Genomic DNA, 22704 nt, shown 5'->3' on the forward strand with positions numbered 1-22704 from the left:
TGGTTTAGCTTAGAGGAGTCACAGCCAGGACAGAAACCTGGGACCGAAGCCCATTCGCTTTAACATGGCAAATAGGTAATGCCATTCATTTGTGTAAAAGGCCATACATGCATCAAGCAACAGGAGCACTGTGTTTTCGCGAATTCTGTGAACTGAACTTAACATGGTAGTCGCCGCACATTAAGGGCCGAATTTCTGCCATGCATAAAGCTTGATTGATCAGGATTCACCAATTGTTTTATTATTTGAATAACTCGGGATGCCAGAAGCTTGACTTGGATTTTTGCCTTTGTGTTGAGGAGGAGATGGGTCTGGTGGAGGTACATTGATCTGTTTGTTTACACTGTTTATGTATCACTGTCATTGAGGCCGGCCTTTAATACTCAAGGAGAGCACCTTTTGTTCGGCTCTCCATATATACCCCTAACAAGTGAGGCACTATATTAGATGCCGTGAGTTTATAAAGTTCCATTGGGAGACTGTTGGGTCCATCGCCTTAGATTGAATGTTTCTAATCACCAATTTGACTTCCTCCTATGTGGAATTGCTCTCCATGGGGGTTCTCTCCTCCAAAAAGTCGGAAGGGGCAGATCAGCTAAGAGTTCGTGAGAGTCTACTGTAGTAGTCGTACCTACGGGAGAATAAAGATGGGTATAATAGGTCGCGAAAGCACTGGTAATATCTTGTGAATCCCTCAGGTGTTCCCCATCTGCAGAACAAAGATTGGTTAATCAGCGGGTTGCCCTTTCACGTCTGTCTAACCATGCAAGCAGTTTCCCTGTTTTGTCTCCTACTTCGTACACACGATGCTGTGTCGCACAGTATCGAGCTTTAGATGCCTCTGTCACTAGATCCCTGTATTCTTGTTGCTTGAGGCCCAGAGTGTGTCCGGCATCCCCGGTCTTGTCCAATACCAGAGTAGCTACAAGGTCTAAAATGTCATGTTCAAGCTTCTCCACCGCGGCTCTTTTTTGGGCCCTACCATCATAGAGAGGGCCTCTCCCTTAATGACGGTTTCTAGGGCTCCCAGAAAATTGGGAGAGAGTCCACAGACATCACATTTTCTGTAAAATAGTGCTCCATGGCTTTTACCAATCCCTCTTGCATGCTGGGGATTTTAAGATACCAGGGATTCGGTGTAATGGCCCTTTGAGGTTGTGGCTTGTCCAGACCATAGATTGCCCATACTGGGGAGTGACGTAGAACTCGAAAGTGAGGAACACGGTAAACCAATGTTAAAATAAAGTCAATTCGGGAAAGGCTACCATAGGCCCCAGAGAGGAAAGTATAAAGTTGTGCAGTGGGGTATTATGCCCACGAAAGGTCAGCTATTCCTAAGGCTGAGAGGAAGGCCACTAAGTGGAAATCTCCCCCATAATAAGTTCTCGCATAGGCAGTTCAAGCAAAAGTTGACCCAAAATTGGGAAGGTGGTGCTATGCATACCCCGTGGAACATATACTGACAGAATATTAATTGTTTTGCCTTCCTAAGTCCCAGAAAGGGCTATATATCTACCCAGCTAATCAGACCAAGTTTGATTGACAGTAAAGGGTAACTGTTTTCTAAGGAGTATTCCCATGCCCCTGGAACCAGAAGTGAACCCAGAGTGGACCGCCATCTTGTATCCCCACCAGTCCACAGCCTTGCAAGCATTACCCATGAGATATGGCTCTCGTAGAAGGACCACATCCGGAGAATGCCTCTTAATATACTGAAGCACTACCCCAAGTTTGATTCTATCCCCTAGACCATTCACATTCCATGACAAGGGCCGAATCTCAGAAGAGGTCATTGTAGGCGCCATCCTACCCAGTTCTGTCTATCGAGTCCCTCCGCTGCAGCCCCACCAAGTGGCTTGAAAAAGAGCAGATCACAAACATACACTATTGTGAGATCAATCAGTATGGTGGAAAAGAAAAGTCAGTGCTATTCAGTCAAATAAACATGAAAAACAGTACAACTAAACTGACCCTCCTCCTCCCAACCCCTGTGTTGAATCCAAACCCCCCACCACCACCTCCTGCAAGATGGTCCTAGAACTGCTGGTTCCCCCAACTCTGCAGAGTGCCTGTCACCCCAACCCAACTTAAAACACTAGAGCATGGTCAACTCAAGATATCACCCGCTGCTTCCTACCTATGAAACATAGTGTTACTAGCGGCCCATGATGTAAGAAAGGGGTAACCTAGGGGATAGTAAACCACACCAGCCCCTTGTCGCAGCAGTGTCTCTCCGACTGAGTACCCACTTGCCGTGTAAAGGAAGTAGACATGGTCCTGTAACAACAAGCCCAGTCTCAGGGCCCCCAACTGAGTACATAGCGTTCAGTATTAGTGTTCGCCATTGAAAGATGAGGTATAATTGTTCATGGAGCTTGTTGTTATGGCGATTCTTTTTCATGCTGGTCTGGTTCCCTCGCTGTCTACCTGGCTGACCTCTCTGCACACTGTCCACGTCGCCTCCATTGTTCCTTGGAGCCGCTGCCCCCCACTGTCCACCATCCTTTGAGCCACTGTTATGTACCTCAATGTACCCCATTCCAGGCCTAGGTAGCTACACAACCTTTTACCTATATTTGGTCTACCTTGCTCTGCATAACAGTTCTAGCACTAACCTTTTAACCAGTTATGTGCTGAATAAATGTCGGTCTGTTTCCTGGAAGCTAGCCTCATTCCCTGCAAATGACATACATAACAGAATGAACACATTCTGCGTATAAGTCACGGTCATCCTCATCTTTGCATAATTGCAGGTATTGTTCTAGGCTCATTTGCATAATCGAATTCACAACACATCAATTATGTAAGAAACCCCGTGGCTATCATTGTGGTGCAAAAGAACCAAACCAAGACTACATAGTTAGAGGAGAAGCTTCATACTGACACTAGACCCTAAGGTCCCGGCCTGCAGAAGCTACCACACGCAGCTGTCTGACAACCCTTGCGGGGTGTCCAACTCGAGAGCAAGATGGAGTCCTTAATTCTCTCCTATGAGGTAATGGGGTTGGCTCTTTCCTAGGGGATTCTTGGCTTTACACCCACATACATGCTAGGTACACTTAGGTACCCTTAGTTAGGGCTTGCATCTTAGGAGTACACTTGATTATTGTCATCTATATATATGCCTACATATATTCACTGTTTTAGCACCATGGTAGAATTCTACCTTTTATTTACTCTATTGGTGCTTGTAATCTTATACATCTATTTCTGTCTAATGATTGTCGCAGCAAACATGTTTTATACTAGAATGACGCTGGTTTAATAAATACTTATTGAAAACGTCCCCATTGTTTATTCTGTGTATCTCTCTGAGACTAAGTGAGCACGAATGACTGAGCGAAAAGTACTGTACTGTTTCCACGATCCGTGAAGGATCAAGAGTTGTCATGTTTGATAGTTGCCAGAAACTTTTTGCTACTCGGTAAGGTTAGGAGCCTTATGGTGGCACTGTGTGCCATCTGGTCTAAAGGCTGACATATTCTTTGGGGTTTCTGGAATCAGTCTGGACACCAATCCCTTAGTTTATGTTGTCTGAACGTGCAGATCCTAAGTATTTGTAGGAACTACACGACATGGTGCAGCCAACGTTGGTCTGGTTATTATTTAATGGTCAAATCTGAGTAGTTGAGTTGTGCTTTCTCATAGACCCCTACGCATATTCAATCAAAGACGTCTTGAGTGGGAAGGGAAAATCCGCTGCAGCTGAGTAGGTATATCCAATGTATTGGCTGTAGGTTTGTTCAAGCTTGAAGGATTATAATTCCCTACATTGTGCAAAACTTTATCTCATATTCTTAAATACTTCCTTCCAAAATGTCTCAGACTGGAGACGCTTGTACGAGTGGTGCTAGTGCAGAGGTAGCTGAGCAGGAAGGGGCTCTTAACATTTCATAAAATTGCAGACGTGCAATCACTATGAAATTAATAGATTATGGCCTCCCAGCAATGGGTGGGCATGTTACCTTTGTGATTGAGGCACACGAGGCATTCAGGACAGAGGTATTCTATCAATGGGTCGAATTTTTTCCACCTGCAGATGCACACACTAAGGTGTTTCATTACTTACATTCCAGATGAGACTCCTGAAGAATACTCTCCATATGAGGACATAGAAGTCCTCTTAATTTACCAAGAGCACATTAATTAGTTTAAAGGTACCCTCCCAACACCACAACAAATGAGAGACTCTGTCCGCTCAGCAGAGAAGGAGTGACCTGGACGGTCCTAGCTACTTACACACCACATCCAGAGATGGATACATTGCCAGCAGCACTTACGTGCCCTTTGCAAGGAGATAGTAAAACTATAGAGAAACCTTACACAGCTCGTAATGCGAACACTCACAATTCAACCAATAAGGGTACTCAAGTTGGTCAACCGCAAGAAACTTTGACTAAAATCCCCCCACAAACGCTGAATGCGATTATGGGAAGAATGCCCACTAAACTTGAGCAAATGCCTTTCTGGATAGCACAGAAAATAGCACAGCTTGAGGATGTGTTGCCCCACAAGAGCCCTCAGGAAAAACACAGAATACTGACAATTTGCTTGCCAATGGCAATAGCTCCCCCGTTACAGGATTGTACCACTTGGGGTACAGTTTGCGTTGCCGTTTATACCAGAACACATGGTACCCCCTCAATAGAAGTCATATCAGAAGTATTGAAATAAATACAGAATGAGCATGAGGCAGAACCTGCCCTGGACTTGGGGATGAAATTGATGGGCAATTTTGCCCACGTATTAACAATTATGTCAGCTAACATAAAAGGGGAGGCAGCAGCGGTGGCTATATGCCAACGCCTGAGGGAATGCACTACAATACAACAGGAGCGAGACCTACCTAAGATTATCGAAGATACCTATACTTCGCTTGGGTAGAGATAACTTGGGAGCTAGACCTGTGAAACCACAATTAACGAGTAATCCATTCTTCTAAAAAGAAATGGAACAACAAACAATTAAAAAATAATAAGAAGAAGAATGCATCAGGATCATGGGGTGGGTCTCCTCAACAGGAGCCCTCCGATAGAAAATATAATCTTAGAAACCGTGTCAATATAAAAAAAACCTGACAGGATACTGATACATGTTCCTCTCGTTCCTTTCAGGGTTCATCAAAAAATTCGGAGAGGGAAGGACGGTCAGAACGCAAATCAGAAGAGTGAGCAAACTCAAGAGACACACATCGCATTTCAGACAACATTATCAAACAATAGGATAAACCAAAAAGTAAACCACAATTTAAAAAGAAGAAGGTGGCTGGCCTTAAAATAAGAAATGCCCAGGCAACTGAGGACTCTACAGTGAACGGGGAATGGGCTCTGACAATGCTACACCAGAAATTCCATCAGGTTCTGGTAAGCCATTGTTACTTCTGCTGTACTAGCAGAAGTAACAATAGCTTACCAGAACCTGATGGAATTTCTGGTGACAGCAACATTGAATGAACATATCATGGTGGAAACACCTGATAGAATGTAAGTGTCCCACATAAGTTATACAAAATTACGCTCCAAATGGAGGGGGACGTGAGTCCCTTGCTCACTTTGCCACTGGATTCAAGCAAGCCTGGCTGAAGTCGGCTGAAATGCCAGAAACCGGTCCTAGGAAGCTTGTTTCCGGTCCAGGGAAGGCATGGCTTGGCAGTTCGGGCTGGACTCTTCCCATGAGGCACAGGGTCAGATTGATTTGCATATGGCCATGTCTGAACTGGGGTGGCAGAGTGGGCTAAAGAACGGTGAGGGATCAAACCCGGATCTGTTGACTGGGTGTGAGTGTTTGATTGGTTCTGATGCTCCGTCCATCACCACCCCCTTGTGTACCGCTTTGTTCGCCATAAGTTGGCAGGGTATGCTCAGACGTGAGTCCCTTGCTCACTTTGCCACTGGATTCAAGCAAGCCTGGCTGAAGACGGCTGAAATGCCAGAAACCGGTCCTAGGAAGCTTGTTTCCGGTCCAGGGAAGGCATGGCTTGGCAGTTCGGGCTGGACTCTTCCCATGAGGCACAGGGTCAGACTGATTTGCATATGGCCATGTCTGAACTGGGGTGGCAGAGTGGGCTAAAGAACGGTGATGGATCAAACCCGGATATGTTCACTGGGTGTGAGTGTTTGATTGGTTCTGATGCTCCGTCCATCACCACCCACTTTTGTACCACTTTGTTCGCCATAAGTTGGCAGGGTATGCTCAGACGCGAGTCCCTTGCTCACTTTGCCACTGGATTCAAGCAAGCCTGGCTGAAGACGGCTGAAATGCCAGAAACCGGTCCTAGGAAGCTTGTTTCCGGTCCAGGGAAGGCATGGCTTGGCAGTTCGGGCTGGACTCTTCTCATGAGGCACAGGGTCAGACTGATTTGCATATGGCCATGTCTGAACTGAGGTGGCAGAGTGGGCTAAAGAACGGTGATGGATCAAACCCGGATCTGTTGACTGGGTGTGAGTGTTTGATTGGTTCTGATGCTCCGTCCATCACCACCCCCTTTTGTAACAAATGGAGGGGGACATACGCAGAAAAGTGAATGGTCTCTTTTGGGAGAACCTGACATATGGATATGACATTCTTTTAGCTGAAAAAGATTGGGCGCTTGAATTCGTCATGGAATGCCCAAACCGCGGAAATTTTATTTTACCGGCTTTTTCCGACCTTGTTCTAGGGTCACTAAAACATACATACATGCAGGAGTGGGCTTTAGCACTAGCTCCTACACTTTACCACAAGCATGTAGGATGGGATGCTTAGTCACTTCACCATGAAATCCCAGTTAAAACTACTCCTACACCACAGAGGCAGTACCCAATAAAACAGGAGGCAAAGAAACAGGTCAGGGGGGTCTTAGATCAACTTGAATGCAAAGGTGTAATTGGAAATTGCACCTCTCCCATGAATAATCCTCTGTTTACCGTAATTAATCTTGACAATTCATGCAGTCTAGTTTTAGGCTATAGGCTTTTGAACACATGCTCACAAAAATTGCAGTACAAAATGCACACAGTGCCGCATTAATGAATAACATTGTGCGGAAGAAATACAAAACCACTCAGGAAATCTCAAATCGTTTCTTCTGCCAAAATATATAGCGCCTGAAACATCTGCAGTCCGTGCAGGTAACAGCAGTTGGGCGGTGAGGCTGGGTTGGGGGGGGTTTCAAGGGACGATGCAGAGGGAAAATTAAATAATTAATTTTCGCTCTGCATCGTCCCTCAAAATCCCACCTAATCTCAACCCACTGCCCCACCGCTGTTACCTGCACGGACTGCAGCTGACCTGAAAGCAGACATTTGAAAGCCTTTTCAGCGCTCAGCTCTCATAGTCAATTCTGTAGACTGTTCCAAGGGTATACGAATAGCCCCAGGTTGTTGTCAGCAAGAGTAACAGAGTTAATTCAAAATTGTGATGAGGAGGCATTGTCCTATGTATATGATATTTATCTGACAGACGATGAATGATTGGATCACTTGCACAAGTGCAGGAAAAAGCCTCGCAGCTACCTTTTCAGAAAAATGTGCGCTGCTCCAACCACCAAAGACTCTGAAAGGTTTACAATCCATTTTTGGATTCCTACATTTTGGAAGAACCAACATTTTGGATTATGCAGAAAAGGTCAAACTGTTCTATTATTTAATTAGACCTGATTTTTCAATTCAACATTGGACACAGGAACACACAGAAATTCTCTGTTCCGTACAAGCTGGAATGATAGCTTCCAAACACTTACACACATGTGTACACACCACGAATTTAGTGATCCATGTAGTTGCTGGTCAATTACAGTACACTCACCTTACCTTCAATGAAGCCAAAACTGTACCCTTTGCATACAAATCCCAGTTGTACACCAACGCAGAAATGCGTTTTGCATCCAAAGAAAAGATACTGAAAGCAGTAGAGACTGCTGTAGTGATAAAAAGGATATAGTAGGAAGGGGGTTGGCCCTAATCAGAAAGACAGGGCCTTACTATTAGACTAGAAGAAAAGTTTGTCCTAATCGTTTTGTTCGTGTGCTGATAAAGCAATTAAACAGACTTGAGCCCAAACTTAATTAATATGGACTTTATGCATTTATTTGCAAAGTCGTTCTTTTTTTTAAACAAATTTGATCCAATTTATATCATTAGTCAGACAAGCATGGATACGCATCAATTAGTGCACATTGAAACAAACCATTTAACAAAAAGTGAAATCAACTTTGCGCCAAAACCATTGCAACAAACAAACAATTAGTGAATATGATACATCACCAGTCACAGTTCATAGAACAAAATCAGCAAGTGGACAATCTTTTGTATTCAAATTGTCTTTCAACTATTCAGTGCTGCTATACACGGGAGAAAGAAAACATTGTGCCTAGTAGTTAGGAATTTACACAACATATCTACTGGGGCAAACTTAATTCCATTAACTAGGTCCCCGCGCTGTAAACTGCCGACGTGTTTTGATTCCCAGTATTTTTATAGAACTCTCTTCAGGGCGTGGACTTGTCCTGGACGACAGAGATGTGTTTTCTGTGCAGGCTCGGTGGGCCGGAAAATAGACTAAAGATGCTATTTGCAATGGGCTGGGAAGTGTGCTTACTATTACAACTTCTTTACTGTCAGCTGGCTTGCTAGTTTTGGAATCCTTGTTAAATGAGATTTTTATGTGCTTGTATTGTCTCATAAGAGAGCAGCTTTTAAAGTCAATTTGTTTCAAGACGGTGCGGCTCCTCTGCCTGAGTTCTGATCTCCAAGTTGTCAGTCTTTTTTTCACACTGTTTTCACTTTGCTGAAATATATGTATTAATGTTTTGTCTGTTTTCAAATAAGTCTTGATTGAGTGATATTTGTATTTAGTTTGTACTGTATTGAAATAATGCTGTATCAGAACCACGTTTGTCACAATGTCATTTGAACGATAATCCCTTTTTTATTAAAAATGAATAAAATACATTTTCAACATATTTTAATGTAGTTTAGGTAATTTCGCACTAAGTTCTCTTTATCATGCTGTCTGAGTGAATAACTGTTCCGATTTAGTCTACCTTAGACTGCCTAGGAGTTTTGTTTTCCATTGTATTATTTACCCTGTCCTAGGAGTTCTAGAAGTATTACAGGGGGTCCTTGATATTTGCACCATTTCCGCTCAAGTACTCCTACAAGTTAGATGGTCAAAACATTTAGTATGCTCAAATTCCAGGAGTAGGGGATAGAGTAATACCAAATATGGATCGCAGATTAGGATTAATTTTAGGTGCACACAAGGGTCTGGGTTCAACACACGCAGGTATCGCTGCAACTATTTCACTACTGAAGCAGCGTTTTTGGTGGCCAGGTCTTACTAAACAGACCGTGGGTTATGTCCTTAAGTGCAACATATGTCAGCAAATGAAAGATTCCACTGTAGCACGTACGCCACAAACACCATTACTGATATCAGACAGACCTCTTGCATGTTTCTATTTGGACCACTGTGGCCCCTTACAATCTGACGGGGCTTACAGGTACATCTTGGTGGCAATTACTTCAATCTACAAATGACACACATATCTCAATTCGGCCTAACACCGACATCTATGTGAATATGTTTCAAATGGAGACATCTGCCAATTCTACAAAACCTGCTGAGCTACCAAAGATAGATCGAACTGCATCTGGCTACTTCATCGATTTTGATACTTTCTCTTTGGCTCTAAGTGAACACGAGTTACCGCCACCGCCTATTTTCCACAAGCAAAGAATTCATGAGTTCTACCTTTGGCGGAAAAAGACCTACTTTCTTTCTCTCTGGATACAACTTTGGGTTGCAATTGGTTTACTGTTCCTAGTCCTTTGGATTGGTATAGTGACTGTCTTTTTCCTGCTCCCGAATGGACATTATCTCCCAAAACACTCTCCAATTTCAATACTGTCTACAGTACCAGCAGGTAGGCAGGTACGAAGCGTTAGGAGAGGGATACATACATGAGCACTGGGAATTACCGTACAGATTTAGATGCAGGAATGGGGGCACCAAAGGTTTTCACAGAGGTTCAGACTGTGAAACTGCTTTAAGTGGGTCACTAGTTTGCAAGGATATTTTGCTTCATTAAGCCTTTAATGCTTCGGTTGATAACTTATGCTGTCCCTTGAAGGGTTCCCCAGCTGCCGTAATTCATCCGGTGTTCAAATTGCTTTCGAATGGAAGCTATTTGATGCTGAATGATCAAGGTTGTTGTGGGATGGTACTGGGCATCGCATATCTAGCCACAGTACATTTCAGGGTTACTTGCTGTATGCAGGTATTGTTTCCACCGACCCACACAGTTAGGGAGGCAATACCAAGGCCTTCATCGAATGTTTCCTTTATACAGTTAGATTCTCTGAGCGGACTGAAAGCCATGCTTTTGCAGAAAGATGTGGCCTTAACCTTAGCCCGAGAGACTTCTAATCTCCAGGTTGCAAGGTCTTCATCTGAGATACAGGCATCAGTCCGTACGAACTTCCCGCTCCAGTCGGGGAAATGGACGGCCCAGTTCTTCCAGAGATGGAAAAGGCACTTCTGGTGCGACGTTGCCATGAACGCATGGTACTCCATCTGGGCACACCTCGACTTTGGGAGCTAAGCGAGCATTGGTTCCTATAATTCAAAGCAGCCTGGGTTGACTACATCTTGCCTTTTCTCAGCTGCCTATTCTGCGGATATGAATGCGTGTTGGACATATGTCTGACTCTTCCATTGGTTGCACCACCAGACATGGATGTACTATTGGACCCCTTAAAGGCCCACGTTTTACAGTGTCCTCAGCATAATCCCATGTTGATGACATCATTCTTAGAGCTCCCTCGGATGCTTCAGTTCCTGTTGGATCGGATAACGGCTCGGCAATAAGTTCACAGGTATCGAGTGCTCCCTCTGCGGCTGCTGTGGGAACTGAAGATGATCATGTTTGCTACATTGACCTGATACAAGAGGCGTTACAGGCACCGTCGTCTGTGGATGCAAGTGACAGTGATGTTGAGTCTCCCACACAGGACACATAAACATTTAGCTCTCCGTGTGATAGGAACAATATAGCCTTTTTCCAAAACTAGCCAAATTGGAATGTGAAAACAGTGTTTTGTTTTAAATGTTCTACTCTCACTGAGCAACATGGCTTTCTACGCGCTCAGTCGGTCTGAACTTCTATTGACTATTTTCTAGACTTATCAAGCTTTTTTGGATTTTTTTTATGTATAGCATTATTTTTTGACATATACCGTGTTTTTAGATGTTTTTTATACTAGTTTTATGACAATGTTTTTATGCTTTTCAAACAGGCCTATTTTAGCATTAGTTAACCTTATCAACCTCCGGATGAGGAATGTTGTGTACCACAATGTATCCCATTCTAGGCCTAGGTAGCTACACAACCTTTTACCTGCATTTGGTCTACCTTACTCTGCATAACGGTTCTAGCACTGACCTTTTACCCAGTTATGTGCTGAATAAATGTTGATCTGTTTCCTGGAAACTAGCCTCATTTATTATGCATGAGGATTCTGAGAAAAGTCCCTACACATGACGTACAAAACAGCATGAACACATTATGCGTAAAAGTCATGGTCATCTTCATCCTAGGGCGAAATAACTACTTTGCATAATCGTAGATATTGTTCTAGGTTCATTTGCATAATCGTATACAAAGCACATCAATTTTGTAAGGAACCCGGAGGCTATCTTTGTGGTATAAAAGAACCATACCAAGACTAGATAGGTAGAGGAGAAGCTGCATGCTGACACTAGACGCTGAGGTACCGGCCAACAGAAGCTACAAAATGCAGCGGTCTGACATCTTTTGCAGAGTATCCAACTCGAGACCAAAACGTGGTCCTTCGTTCTCTCCCATCAGGTAATGGGGTTGGCTCTTTCCTAGGGGAATCTTGGCTTTACACCCACATACATGCTAGGTATGGTTAGCATCTTAGTAGTACGCTTGAGTACTGTCATGTATCTAAATGCTTGCATATATTCACTGTTTTAGCACAATGGTAGAATTCTACCTTTTATTTACTCTGTTGGTGTTTGTAATCTTATACATCTGTTTCTGCCTAATGATTGTCCGCAGCAAACATGTTTTATACTAGAATGACGATGGTTAAATAAATGATTATTGAAAACGTCCCCATCGTTTATTTTGTGTATCTCTCTGAGACTAAGTGAGATTGATTGATTGTGCGAAAAGTACTGTACTGTTTCCACATTCCCTGAAGGATAACGGGTTGTCATGGTCAATAGTTGCCAGGAACTATTCGCTCCTCTGTAAGGTTAGGGGGCACTGTGAACTAGCTGGTCTGAAGGCTGACATATCCTTTGGGGGTGTCTGGAATCAGTCTGGACACCAATCCCTTAGTGTATGTTGTCTAAACACACAGATGCTAAGTATTTTTAGGAACTACAAGACACTTTCTCTGGAGTTGAGAAATACCAATTCCGTCCCTTGCACTCCACTCATAGCTTTACTGGAAAAATCCTTGAGTACTTGACTGCTTTGTCCCTCAAGGCCCTTTTGACTTTGAGAAAACTGTGATGTTGCCTCTGGACCTTAAGCGTGAAATCAGGGAAGAAAGTTATTATTGTATTCTCATAGGTCACTGGAGGAGCATTGCAAGCCATCTGGAGTATTACGTTCCGGTCCCGAAAGTTGAAGATACGGGCTATAATGGAGCAATGGGAGGTTCCCGGTTTGGGGTGTCCGCCTGGAATACAATGGGCTTGCTCTACTGAAAAGTATTTAGAAAGGCAGCAAGGTTGCAGTTCCTTGAGGATAAGATCTTCAACAAATAGGTCAACTGCCGACCCTTCTGCCCATTTTGGGATCCCTAGTATGCACACATTATTGAGTTGAGATCTCACTTCATAGCCTTCTAGATGGGCCTTCATTATTTTAATTTTGGCCTGTAGCTCACTGGCCTGGGCCTTGACGGCTTCAGTGTCACGGTGTAGAGCGACCGTTGAGCCCTCTACCTCTTTGACTCTTGTGTTCATATTAGGGAGATTTGCTGTCAGCAATTAAATCTCAGCCGCGGTTGAGTCGATTTGGACTTCTAGCGCAGTGTGAACTCCTGTATTGCCGCCATGAGATCGTGTAGTGTCAAAGGTGTCTCTGCAGTGGTTGATGGCGCAGCGACTGGGGGCTGCTCTTTGGACCCATCACAGTTCGAGTCAGTGAAGAGTCATCATCATGGTTTGCTCAGTGACCTTGTAACATGAGTGTGATTTAATCATCTAGTCACACAAGTATTGAGGAACAAAACTGCTGTAACATTAGAGGAAAGCTGCATCCAACTCCATATATTTAGAAAATGAATGTAGCACCAATTTTAGGCCAAACATAGGACTTTCAGCTATTAATTTTGTCTTAAGACTTATAAGCACAAAAGTTTGATATGTTTACTGATGAGCAGTATGTAAAAATGCATGTCCTGAAAACTATGGCACATATCCATAACTGATGGTAAATCTGGGGCAGAGACATCTTTTTCAAAGAATCTGATGCTTTTGTTCATGGTTTTCAGACACGGTACAGACAGGAGTTCAACATGGAAATGGTGGGAGATTTTAAGGACACAGTAAAATATTGTCTCTTATATACTGGGATATACTTCCTTCATGTGGAGGGACTGCTGTGTCTTCCACGTTGGATGTCGTTCCTAGTGCCAACATTTATTGGCAGAATTTCCATCAGCACTGACAAAAATTGTTGGATTTCCAACAGAAATATTTCAGAACTAAAGTTTCTCCTCCCATAGCGGATGAAGCCACTTTAAAGCAGACCTCTCAGCTGCCTTAGCTGGTAATCCTAGAGGAGCAGATTTACAACCACTGAGTTTCCTGAGCTGATGATGCTGTGAAAAATAGGGTAAACATTTGATTTGAAGTTAAGTGCAGCAGTTATTTAAATATATATTTATATATGTATGTATGTATATATATAAATATGACAAAATTTCTGTAATGCCTAATAAAATCTGCAAAAAAAGAATAACCTTTGAATTGTATGCTTTCTTTCGCTTAGTGCCTTTTTCATTTTTGTTCTTGCTATCTCCATCTTCTACTTTGTTACCTTCTTCACTGCTCTCCTCTGCCACATTTCCTCCATCCCCTTCCATTTCGGAAGGGCTCTGCTGGTGAATTGCCTACAAAATCATAAAAAGTACAGTTTTCAAATGCCATTTAAAAGAACAAATATACCAATAGTCATGAATATTTTACGCTAAATACCTTCTGAAATATTCAAAACAGAAATATTTCCAAGAGCTTTATTTAAAATTAGTTGTAAACATCTTCAGAACATGTATTGGCAAAGTCAGTAGGTCTGGCTTGCATTTTCAATCCTGACTAAAATATTTTTTTAAAGCCTGCTGCAGCAAAAAAACACACAAACCAGAAAAAGGTTGCTTCTCTGTATACAGCGCATGTATGAGATAAAGAATTAAGCATGTAATGATTCAGTATAAATTTGAAATGTAAAGTAGACCCTCATGTATTGCACTGCAAGAACTAAGCATTTAAAGAGCAGTGCAAGAATAAACCAAAAAGACAATAGTATGAGGTGAGACGGTAATGTGCTTGAAGGTCAATCCAAAGCCCACTGTGTGTTAACAATTTGTATTGCAGTCAAGTATGCTGTAAAGCAAGACCTAAACACGTAATGCAGTGACAATCCCATTCAAAATATGCACACTAGTTTAAGTTTGGCTAAAACTGATCAACTGGACAACCCAGTTTGTTTCAGAACAAAGACACAAAGCTATTACCTGATATCCAGTAAATTTGACTCCTGGGTTATTCTCTATTTCCCATAAGCCTTCATTAAATCCTTTTCGCTTGTTTGACTTGGCAAATTTGTCCTTATATTCCTTATATGGGAACAAGTCTTTTGGACCGAGAAATGCACTGCATTGAAACAGATATGAAGTACATTAGCAATTTAAAACAGACATACCTCCTTTTAAGTAAATAAAAATATGTCCTCATGCATTATATCATTTTCCTTAATGGGTTCTGGCTTTGTAAACCTGAGAAATAGGGACACATGTCTCCTTTGGCCTCACTCAGGAGCACTGTACGGAAAGAGGATATTTCTGAAAAACATAAGTCACTACAAACATGTGGCATTTGTTTGAGGATATGAGCAGGAAGGATGAGCTACTGTGTTTACCTGACATGTTATATTGACTATAGAATCTGGAAGATAATATTCAAAATGTGCAAAATTTAGCAGTTAGGCCACACGTCCAGAGGTTTGCAGAGACTAACAGACAAACAGAAATAGACAACTCCAGCACACAGGGGACCCGATTCACAAAAGTAATCTGAGACAAAATCCTTACTTTATGACTTTCAGCATTCACAAAAGGCATTTAGGAGTAACAATGTTAGGATCCCTAACTTTACTATTCCTAAACTGAGAAAAATCCTAACTTTTACGACTTTCGGCATTCACAAAAGGCATTTAGGAGGAGCAAAGTTAGGAATCCTAACCTTACTACTCCTAAACTGAGATAAATCCTAACTTTACAACTTTCGGTATTTACAAAAGGCATTTAGGAGTAGTAAAGTTAGGAATGCTAACTTTACTACTCCTAATTGCCTTTTGTGAATACCGAAAGTTGTAAAGTTAGGATTTTGTCTCAGTTTAGGAGTAGTAAAGTTAGGAATCCTAACTTTACTACTCCTAAATGCATTTTGTGTATAGCGAAAGTCGTAAAGTTTGGATTTTGTCTCAGATTACTTTTGTAAATTGGGCCCATGAATTCTAGCACCCTAGCACACATTTTTTTGAACCTTCCTCCCCAAGCAAACTCTGTAAAATGGCATACTCCTGGCAGGTGTTGAATGTAAATGCCTTTAAGAAACAACTTCGAACAAAGAATTTAGGACTGCAACTTTAAAATATGGTTCTAGAAAACCAAAGAAACCTGAGTGCTATGTCCTTTGTAGGTACAAAAGAAGAATGGTGTAATTATTGCAATAGGAAGCCAGACAGCGAGCACAGACCCAACGTTCTCGTTTAACAAGTTGTGAGTAAACAATGAAAAAGTATGTACCAAGTGACATAGCTACACACGATAACAATGAATCTTATACTCATTTGTAGATTCCTATTGGCTGCCCCAGTGCAAGGACTTTCAGGGCTAGATGCAAAATGAGAAATGTTTCCTTGGGACCCTTTTCCTAGCAGAAAGGCCATAAGCTGCATTTAATGTGGCGCTGTATCTGCAGACTCTAGTTCTGGTGACATAAAGCAGCTGCCTATGAAAACTTTAAATCAGCACCATTCTTCCATACATGGCACTTTAATCCATATCCTCTTGCGTGACTACCAGGGGGGATCCTCCGTTATGGTGGAGGAGCGTCACCCCCCCCCCCCCCACCCCGCTGAAAGCGAGCAGAGGCAAAAGACAAAAATAAAATGATAAAACATTTTTATTATCATTTTATTCTACGTCCTGCAGGCTGCAACTGTGAACCGAAGGAGGGGCATTGCCACCCACACTGATGCTGCAGCACCAGGGAGAAGGGGGAAGTAGTGGGCACTGCCAAGTGCGCATGACGGTTTGGACAGAACTCTTTGGGGGGGGCAAACCGTCATGTGCACTTAGCATTTCTCATCCAGAGCTGTGTTGTACAGCTGTGTGGAGAAACCAACACAGGCTCCCAGTCTATGTCTGAGCACCGAACAGAGGCACTCAGGCCAATATCAGCCCTGCTCACATGCTGGGAATAGTATTCCTAGCCTGAGAGCAGCACTGGGCTTGGGAGCTGGGAGCCTGCGCAGTGTGCAGCAGTTCCTGGACGGGATGCAAGGATCAGGAGCAAGGCCCCCGCCGTCAGAGCAGTTAAGTGCAATTTTCTTCATTTATTATTCAGTTATTTCTGTTTGTGTTCCCTGTCCCCCTGCCCCACCACTTTGCAATATGAGTGGTCGCTCATGTACTATTTGTCCCTCAAGGTGAAAAACATATTCCTGTTCATAAGGTAAAACAGAAGGTTAAAAACATCATAAAAGAACTTTGGCAGCTGCTACCAGTCTGCTGCAAATCTCTCCACCAATGTTCCAGCGAATTACAAATTCAACTGCCATGGGGAATCAAAGGACAACACGTCAAAACGTAAGTGGTCTATGAACAAAAAGAACACTGAACTTGAGATAATGCATGGCTGTTCTCTTCAATAGAACATAGGTTGCCATCACCTAAATTCACTTCTAGGTGCTTCCCTTTCCCAATTATATATGCAGCCTTTTGGGTCTTCATTAATCTGTAATATCTACTGCAGATTTGCATCCATAGGGCTGCTTTAGGGACCAGCAGCCTTGCACTGAACATTTTCTTTGGAAACTAATTGGTTTGTGCATGATGGAAAGGATTTCCGGCATCCTGCCCTCAGCTCTACCAGACTATGCCCCTCGCTGTTGCTTTCTGGAAGTTACCATTCCTCAAACGCATGTTTTGAAGACCGTTTTCAAATACAAAGGTCTTTTATACTGGAGGGCTAATAGGCTAAACGAAGTATCTTAAATTCTATCTGATATCTGACTTCGAGGCACTAAAGTTTGACTAATGCCCAGCTCATTCTTTCAGGTTAGCAATAAGGTTGCTGTGTTTGCTTTTTCTACATTCTTTGGATGAAGTTGATTGGTAAGCCCAGATAAAGTTCACATGAAAAATCAAGCCTAACCAGTATTAGACACCACAGAAGCGCTGCTCTTAGTGATTTATAAAAATCGCAAGGGATCAGTTTCTTCACATACATTTCTGATCAAACTATACACCTAGATTTTTTGCTATGGGTGCCAAAAGTTGGCCTTCTCCCACCAAATTTAGACAATTGAAAGGAAGTGTGGAGGGATTGTCTTATTTTATAGCAAGAATTTCATTTTTGTAAGAAATTGTGTACCAATTTGCTCTCTCGCATCTAGTGCACAATCTCTTCCACCAGTCATGTATTTGAGTGATAAATCCACTACGTGTTTTATCTGTACCTTCGTATATGTGTCATAATCTAGTAAGAAAGCATATCCCCCCTGATCATCTCCACTAATGTATGCATATAGAAGAGGAGATGCAATTGAGACTTGTGGACCCAAATCTAACCTGCTGTGTGCACCCTTAACCAAAATAAAATCAGCCAATTTGTTACCTTCTTTGTATAAGGCAAACCCTCACACTCATCTCTCCGAAATGATAAAATGGGCAATTTTACCAGACCAGTTAGTCATGTCTGCCAGCCTTTTAGGCTGAAACATGGTTTTCCACTACTAGTGCTCTTGATGACTACACTTTCTACCCAACGCCCTCAAATCTAATGTGAGCAAAGTGTTCATTTGGCATTTTGCAATCTTGGTTTGCACTTGTGGCATGGGAGTTACTGCATCTGAAACGTATGTGGCTCCCTTATCAATATTTGATTCCACTGACCCCAACATCTGCACCAGGATCCTGACTTTACTTTAGCCCAGGTCAAACTCTACCCCACCAGCAACCTCCATTTGCTTGCAAGCTGGAGGTTTATAGCATAGTCAGATTGATCGACATGGCCTCCCCTGTGGTTTCTCAATTTCATATTCTAGAAAAACATGGTCTAGAAATGAGAGTGGAGATCTTTTGAGACTTGTGTAGTCAAGCTGGGACCCATCATGTTTCGTACGTTGGACATGCAGAATAAACTCAGCATCTCCAATGATTAAACATAAGGTTAGTTAAATTAAAGCAGTTCTAAATATAAACCACACATTAAAAAAACCTGATAAGCAAAAGTGATTTGGTTTGTCGGATTTCTAATGAAGGGCGTCTGAGAACTTGCCAGACAAATTACCCCTGTCCTAGAAGTACTGGAATGTTAAGTGTTCAAAGGAAGTAACACTATCAATGGGCAATTTAGCTGGAGCACCTCTCATGCACTGATTGACACAAGTCCTCTCTTCCTTGATAGGCCTAATCCTGAGGCAGACTTTGCAATGTTGTTCTACTTTTGACTTGTGGAAATAACTTTTGAAGTGCCTTAATAATTTCAACCTGAGAATATTCAAAGTTACACCTACCACAACCGCCAATCTCTAATTGGCTTATTGTGTACTGCAATCCAGATACATAATACTAAGTTTGAAGAGAGACACACCCTAAGGTCTATAGGCAATCAAATTACATTCTCCTTTCTGAGATCCAACATTATAGCTTGTCAAAGGAAGTTGATCTATTTCATCTCATTTAAACATAAAGGTCCATTGTATCAACTAAGAAAAAAGAAGTGCAATAGAAGAATCCTGTGGCAATAGTAATATTGTGATATGCCAGTTAATCAGGTTGTGCAACACTGCTCTGCTTTCATGTCAGTCCACCTAATAGGGCCTGATGAACAAGTGCAGGGGCACAAGCACATAAAAAGGACAGTGGTAGATTATTTCCCTCTGTTCAAATGACTTGTTTGACCATGAGGCAAAGACTAATTTCTTAGTTCACACCAGTCTTCAATAACTAATCACACCACTAGAAATTGGAGTCCTTGATTTCTTTTACTCTTGACTTATCACCCAAATATCATAAATAACGGAGGTATATACTAACAAGCCAAACTCCTTTCAACATCAATAAGAAAGGACTTTCAAAATCCAATCATTTCAACCTGTGCTCCACGGGAGAAATGAGGACTAGTATAAAGATGTATTTCTAATTTATTTCAAATTTCATATATATGAAAGAATTGATTTAGACCTTAAATTAGGTCAACAATACAATATAAAATTCAAAACAGTTCCATCAATTTTATTTTTTATATATTTTGGAGAAGCTCTTAACATTTTTTATAAAGATTAAATCATACAAGTTCATTCGGTGGTGATAAGATACAATTCGCAATTTTCTCTGCTCTTGTAATGCTATACTTAAATTAAAAAGGTGGCATAAACCATCTCCTGGGGTCTGTAAGCAATGGGGAAGTGTACAATACATGATTTATATTCTGCAATACCCCATGGCAAAATTGGCACTTATATGGATCACTTGTCCAAGAGGCCCATTTTCCTACAAGGGCATTGCAGGTAAATTGCTCAATAGTAGTAGCATCATTAATCTCCTAACACTTTGTTCCAAGGTAAAAGATAAATATGGTTGGGCCTGTTTAAACAATATAATATGAATACAAATGTATCAATTTTAAGATTGCTTCAATGTTTATTATCAATAGATTGCTACAATGTTCGCTATCCAATTCAAAACCTAATCTAGAGATGCCATTTTTCAAAAACAAGCATAAATACCAGGGATAAAATACCTGGCGGAGTTCAATTCTGCACTCACATTTTTCTAGTGCATAACAAAGATGAACTACACAGGTATCATTCAATTTTAGGACACCAAAGGTTTCCCGGTTTAACAGTTCTCTCAGTTAACCCTTTAGAGAATGTAATTTACCAGTAAGCCCAATGTAATATATTTTCTAAGTGCTTGGCCGGCTGATTATGTTCTCTGGCCCAGTGCCTGGCCATGGGGTAGCTCACATCAAGATTTTTTGGTAAACATCATTTACAACGATGTTTACACATTGCATGCCATTACAACACAGTCATTACAACGACTGCTTTGTTACATTGCATTCCTTTACAATGCAAGCTGCTACAATGACTTGCTGTAGGGGGCAGAGGGTGTTGGATTTTAAATCCAACACCGTCCCTACTGTTGCACAGACTGTAGTTGGAATAGTAAATTATACTATTCCAACATCCAGAGCCCCACCACGAGCCGTTGTAATGACTTGCATCGTAATGGTCTGCGATGTAACAATGCGATCGTTGTAATGATCGCGTTGTAATGGCATGTGTTCTACACGCATGCGTTGTAATGTGGCCTATTCAGAATTTTTATGGCTCTGCAATGCTCCAAAACTCACATGTTTACCAAGCAGATTATACTGCTCACATACATGTAACCCCCTGGACGTTGTTGAACATAAACACAATAATCACTTCCACATGTGATAAACTTGTCAGTGCAGTGTGTCTTGCCCATGGTAGCGTGTACGTTTTTTGATTGCTGCTCCCTTTGCAGGTCTTGCACCTACTGCATTTTGTGAAAGCCTATCAGCCTTGGTAGATCTGGAGGGAGGACTTGCTGGTTGAAACTCAGAAAGGGACTTTCTCTGGTCCCTGAATCTAGAGTTAGATAGAACTAGCTCCAACCACTTTAGACCTAAATGAGAAACTGGCAGCACTCGAGGAATAGCTAAGCTTCCAATTCGACTAAAGGACAAAGAACAGGAGATAGAAACCCTCTTAGTCAAGCCCTGAGCCCAACCCCCCGCTACATAACAATATAAAGGGTGGCATTTTAAGCAATTCATAGCTACTGGCTTTCTTAAAGGGTCAGAATACAAAAATATAAAACTTGGTAGGCCTATAGGCTTTATCAAGGGGTCAGCACATCAACATATCTAAAGCAGACCCATCGGCTTTGTTACAAAGTCACCAAATCCTAAATTCTCACATTGCAATGCTTAATAATCGCAATTGTCACAACATATTTTCAATAAAGCATTCTTTTAAAAAAAAGCATTACACAGGTCATTGAGTCTTCTTTTTAACATTTTTCAGGGCACAAAGTGCAGCCAAGAAACCAACCACAAGAGGTTTCTACATTCCAGTTAAAGAGCATACAGTTCCAGTTTAAAGTTTCAAAGAATATGGTAAGCTCTCCTAGGGTCATGGATTTAATGACCTAGGAGAATTACTGCATTTTTAGGTCTCGCCTGATCCAGCGCATGCGCTGAACTGGCCGAGACATTTAGTAGCTGCTTTGAAAAGTGCTACCAAAGCGGCCACCAGCTTACTGTCACGCGCACAAGCGCGCGCGCATCCCTAGCGTGCTTTAGCGCATCATCGTTTTCAAAGTGATCGCGATGACTTTCGCTTTTACGGCCGCGAGGCGTTACTTTTAATGTCGCGCGGCCAATGCTTGTTTCTTTTCCTTCCTTCTTGTATTTTCCATTTCATTCAGCTCCAGTTCTTTTTTCTCATCTCCCCCTGCCTTCCCTTCGTCCTTTAGTCTCACATTCTCCTTTCCTTCTTCTCTCGCGCTCCTTCGTATCTTTTTCTACCTCTCTCCTTTTATGCTTCCATTGTTCCTGGGATTGCATCAGAAAATGTGATTTCTGTCCAGCTGCTTACTTCAAAGCAGGAAACACGTATAACAGACACAAAAACCAATCAGCATCCAATCTACCTGCTCCCTGCACCCGCTAAAGTCAACTCAAGGTCAGCCCACCAAATCAAAACACGTACAGATAGAGCACGCACCGAGGGATTGCACCCGGTTCTACTTGTGCAGTGAACTGGGGTTGCCGTCCAATAGCCATTAGACATTTGCATTTGACACTGACCTTTATAAACCCCTTTAGTTAATTCTATGGGAGGGCCCAAGGATTGACACTGACATTTATAAACCCCTTTACTGGAATTCTATGTGAGAGGCCAAGGACTGAATGGGAGTGTTGTTTGATTTGAGTTAAGGAACACCAGTGGAACAGCACCTCACCACTGATCGCAAGGGACACTTGTTTGGCCACTTGTAAGGCCAGATGTACAAAGCTTTTTTACGTTCGCAACATCCTGAATCGCAGAATCGGACTGTTTGCGGACCCAAAAAGGCATTTTCAAATGTACAAAGACCTAATTGCAATTCGGTAACCTGTTACTGAATCGCAATTTGG

General features: G+C 42.1%; 1 protein-coding gene across 2 annotated transcripts in view; it reads right to left on the bottom strand.

The window, feature by feature from the left end:
* Positions 1–22704, bottom strand: part of HDGFL3 (HDGF like 3) — a 241104-nt gene that overhangs the window by 87601 nt on the left and 130799 nt on the right. The window contains exons 3-4 of one of the 2 annotated variants that reach the window (XM_085644279.1): positions 14757–14895; positions 13986–14135 (exon numbers count right to left, since the gene is read on the bottom strand). In XM_085644279.1, the coding sequence (XP_085500405.1) occupies positions 13986–14135; positions 14757–14895 (289 nt within the window). The remainder of the gene's footprint in view (positions 1–13985; positions 14136–14756; positions 14896–22704) is intronic. The other variant, XM_085644278.1, reaches the window with a different exon arrangement.

This window comes from Triturus cristatus, chromosome 3_1, assembly GCF_964204655.1.
Source record: "Triturus cristatus chromosome 3_1, aTriCri1.1, whole genome shotgun sequence".
Classification (NCBI taxonomy): Eukaryota; Metazoa; Chordata; class Amphibia; order Caudata; family Salamandridae; genus Triturus; species Triturus cristatus.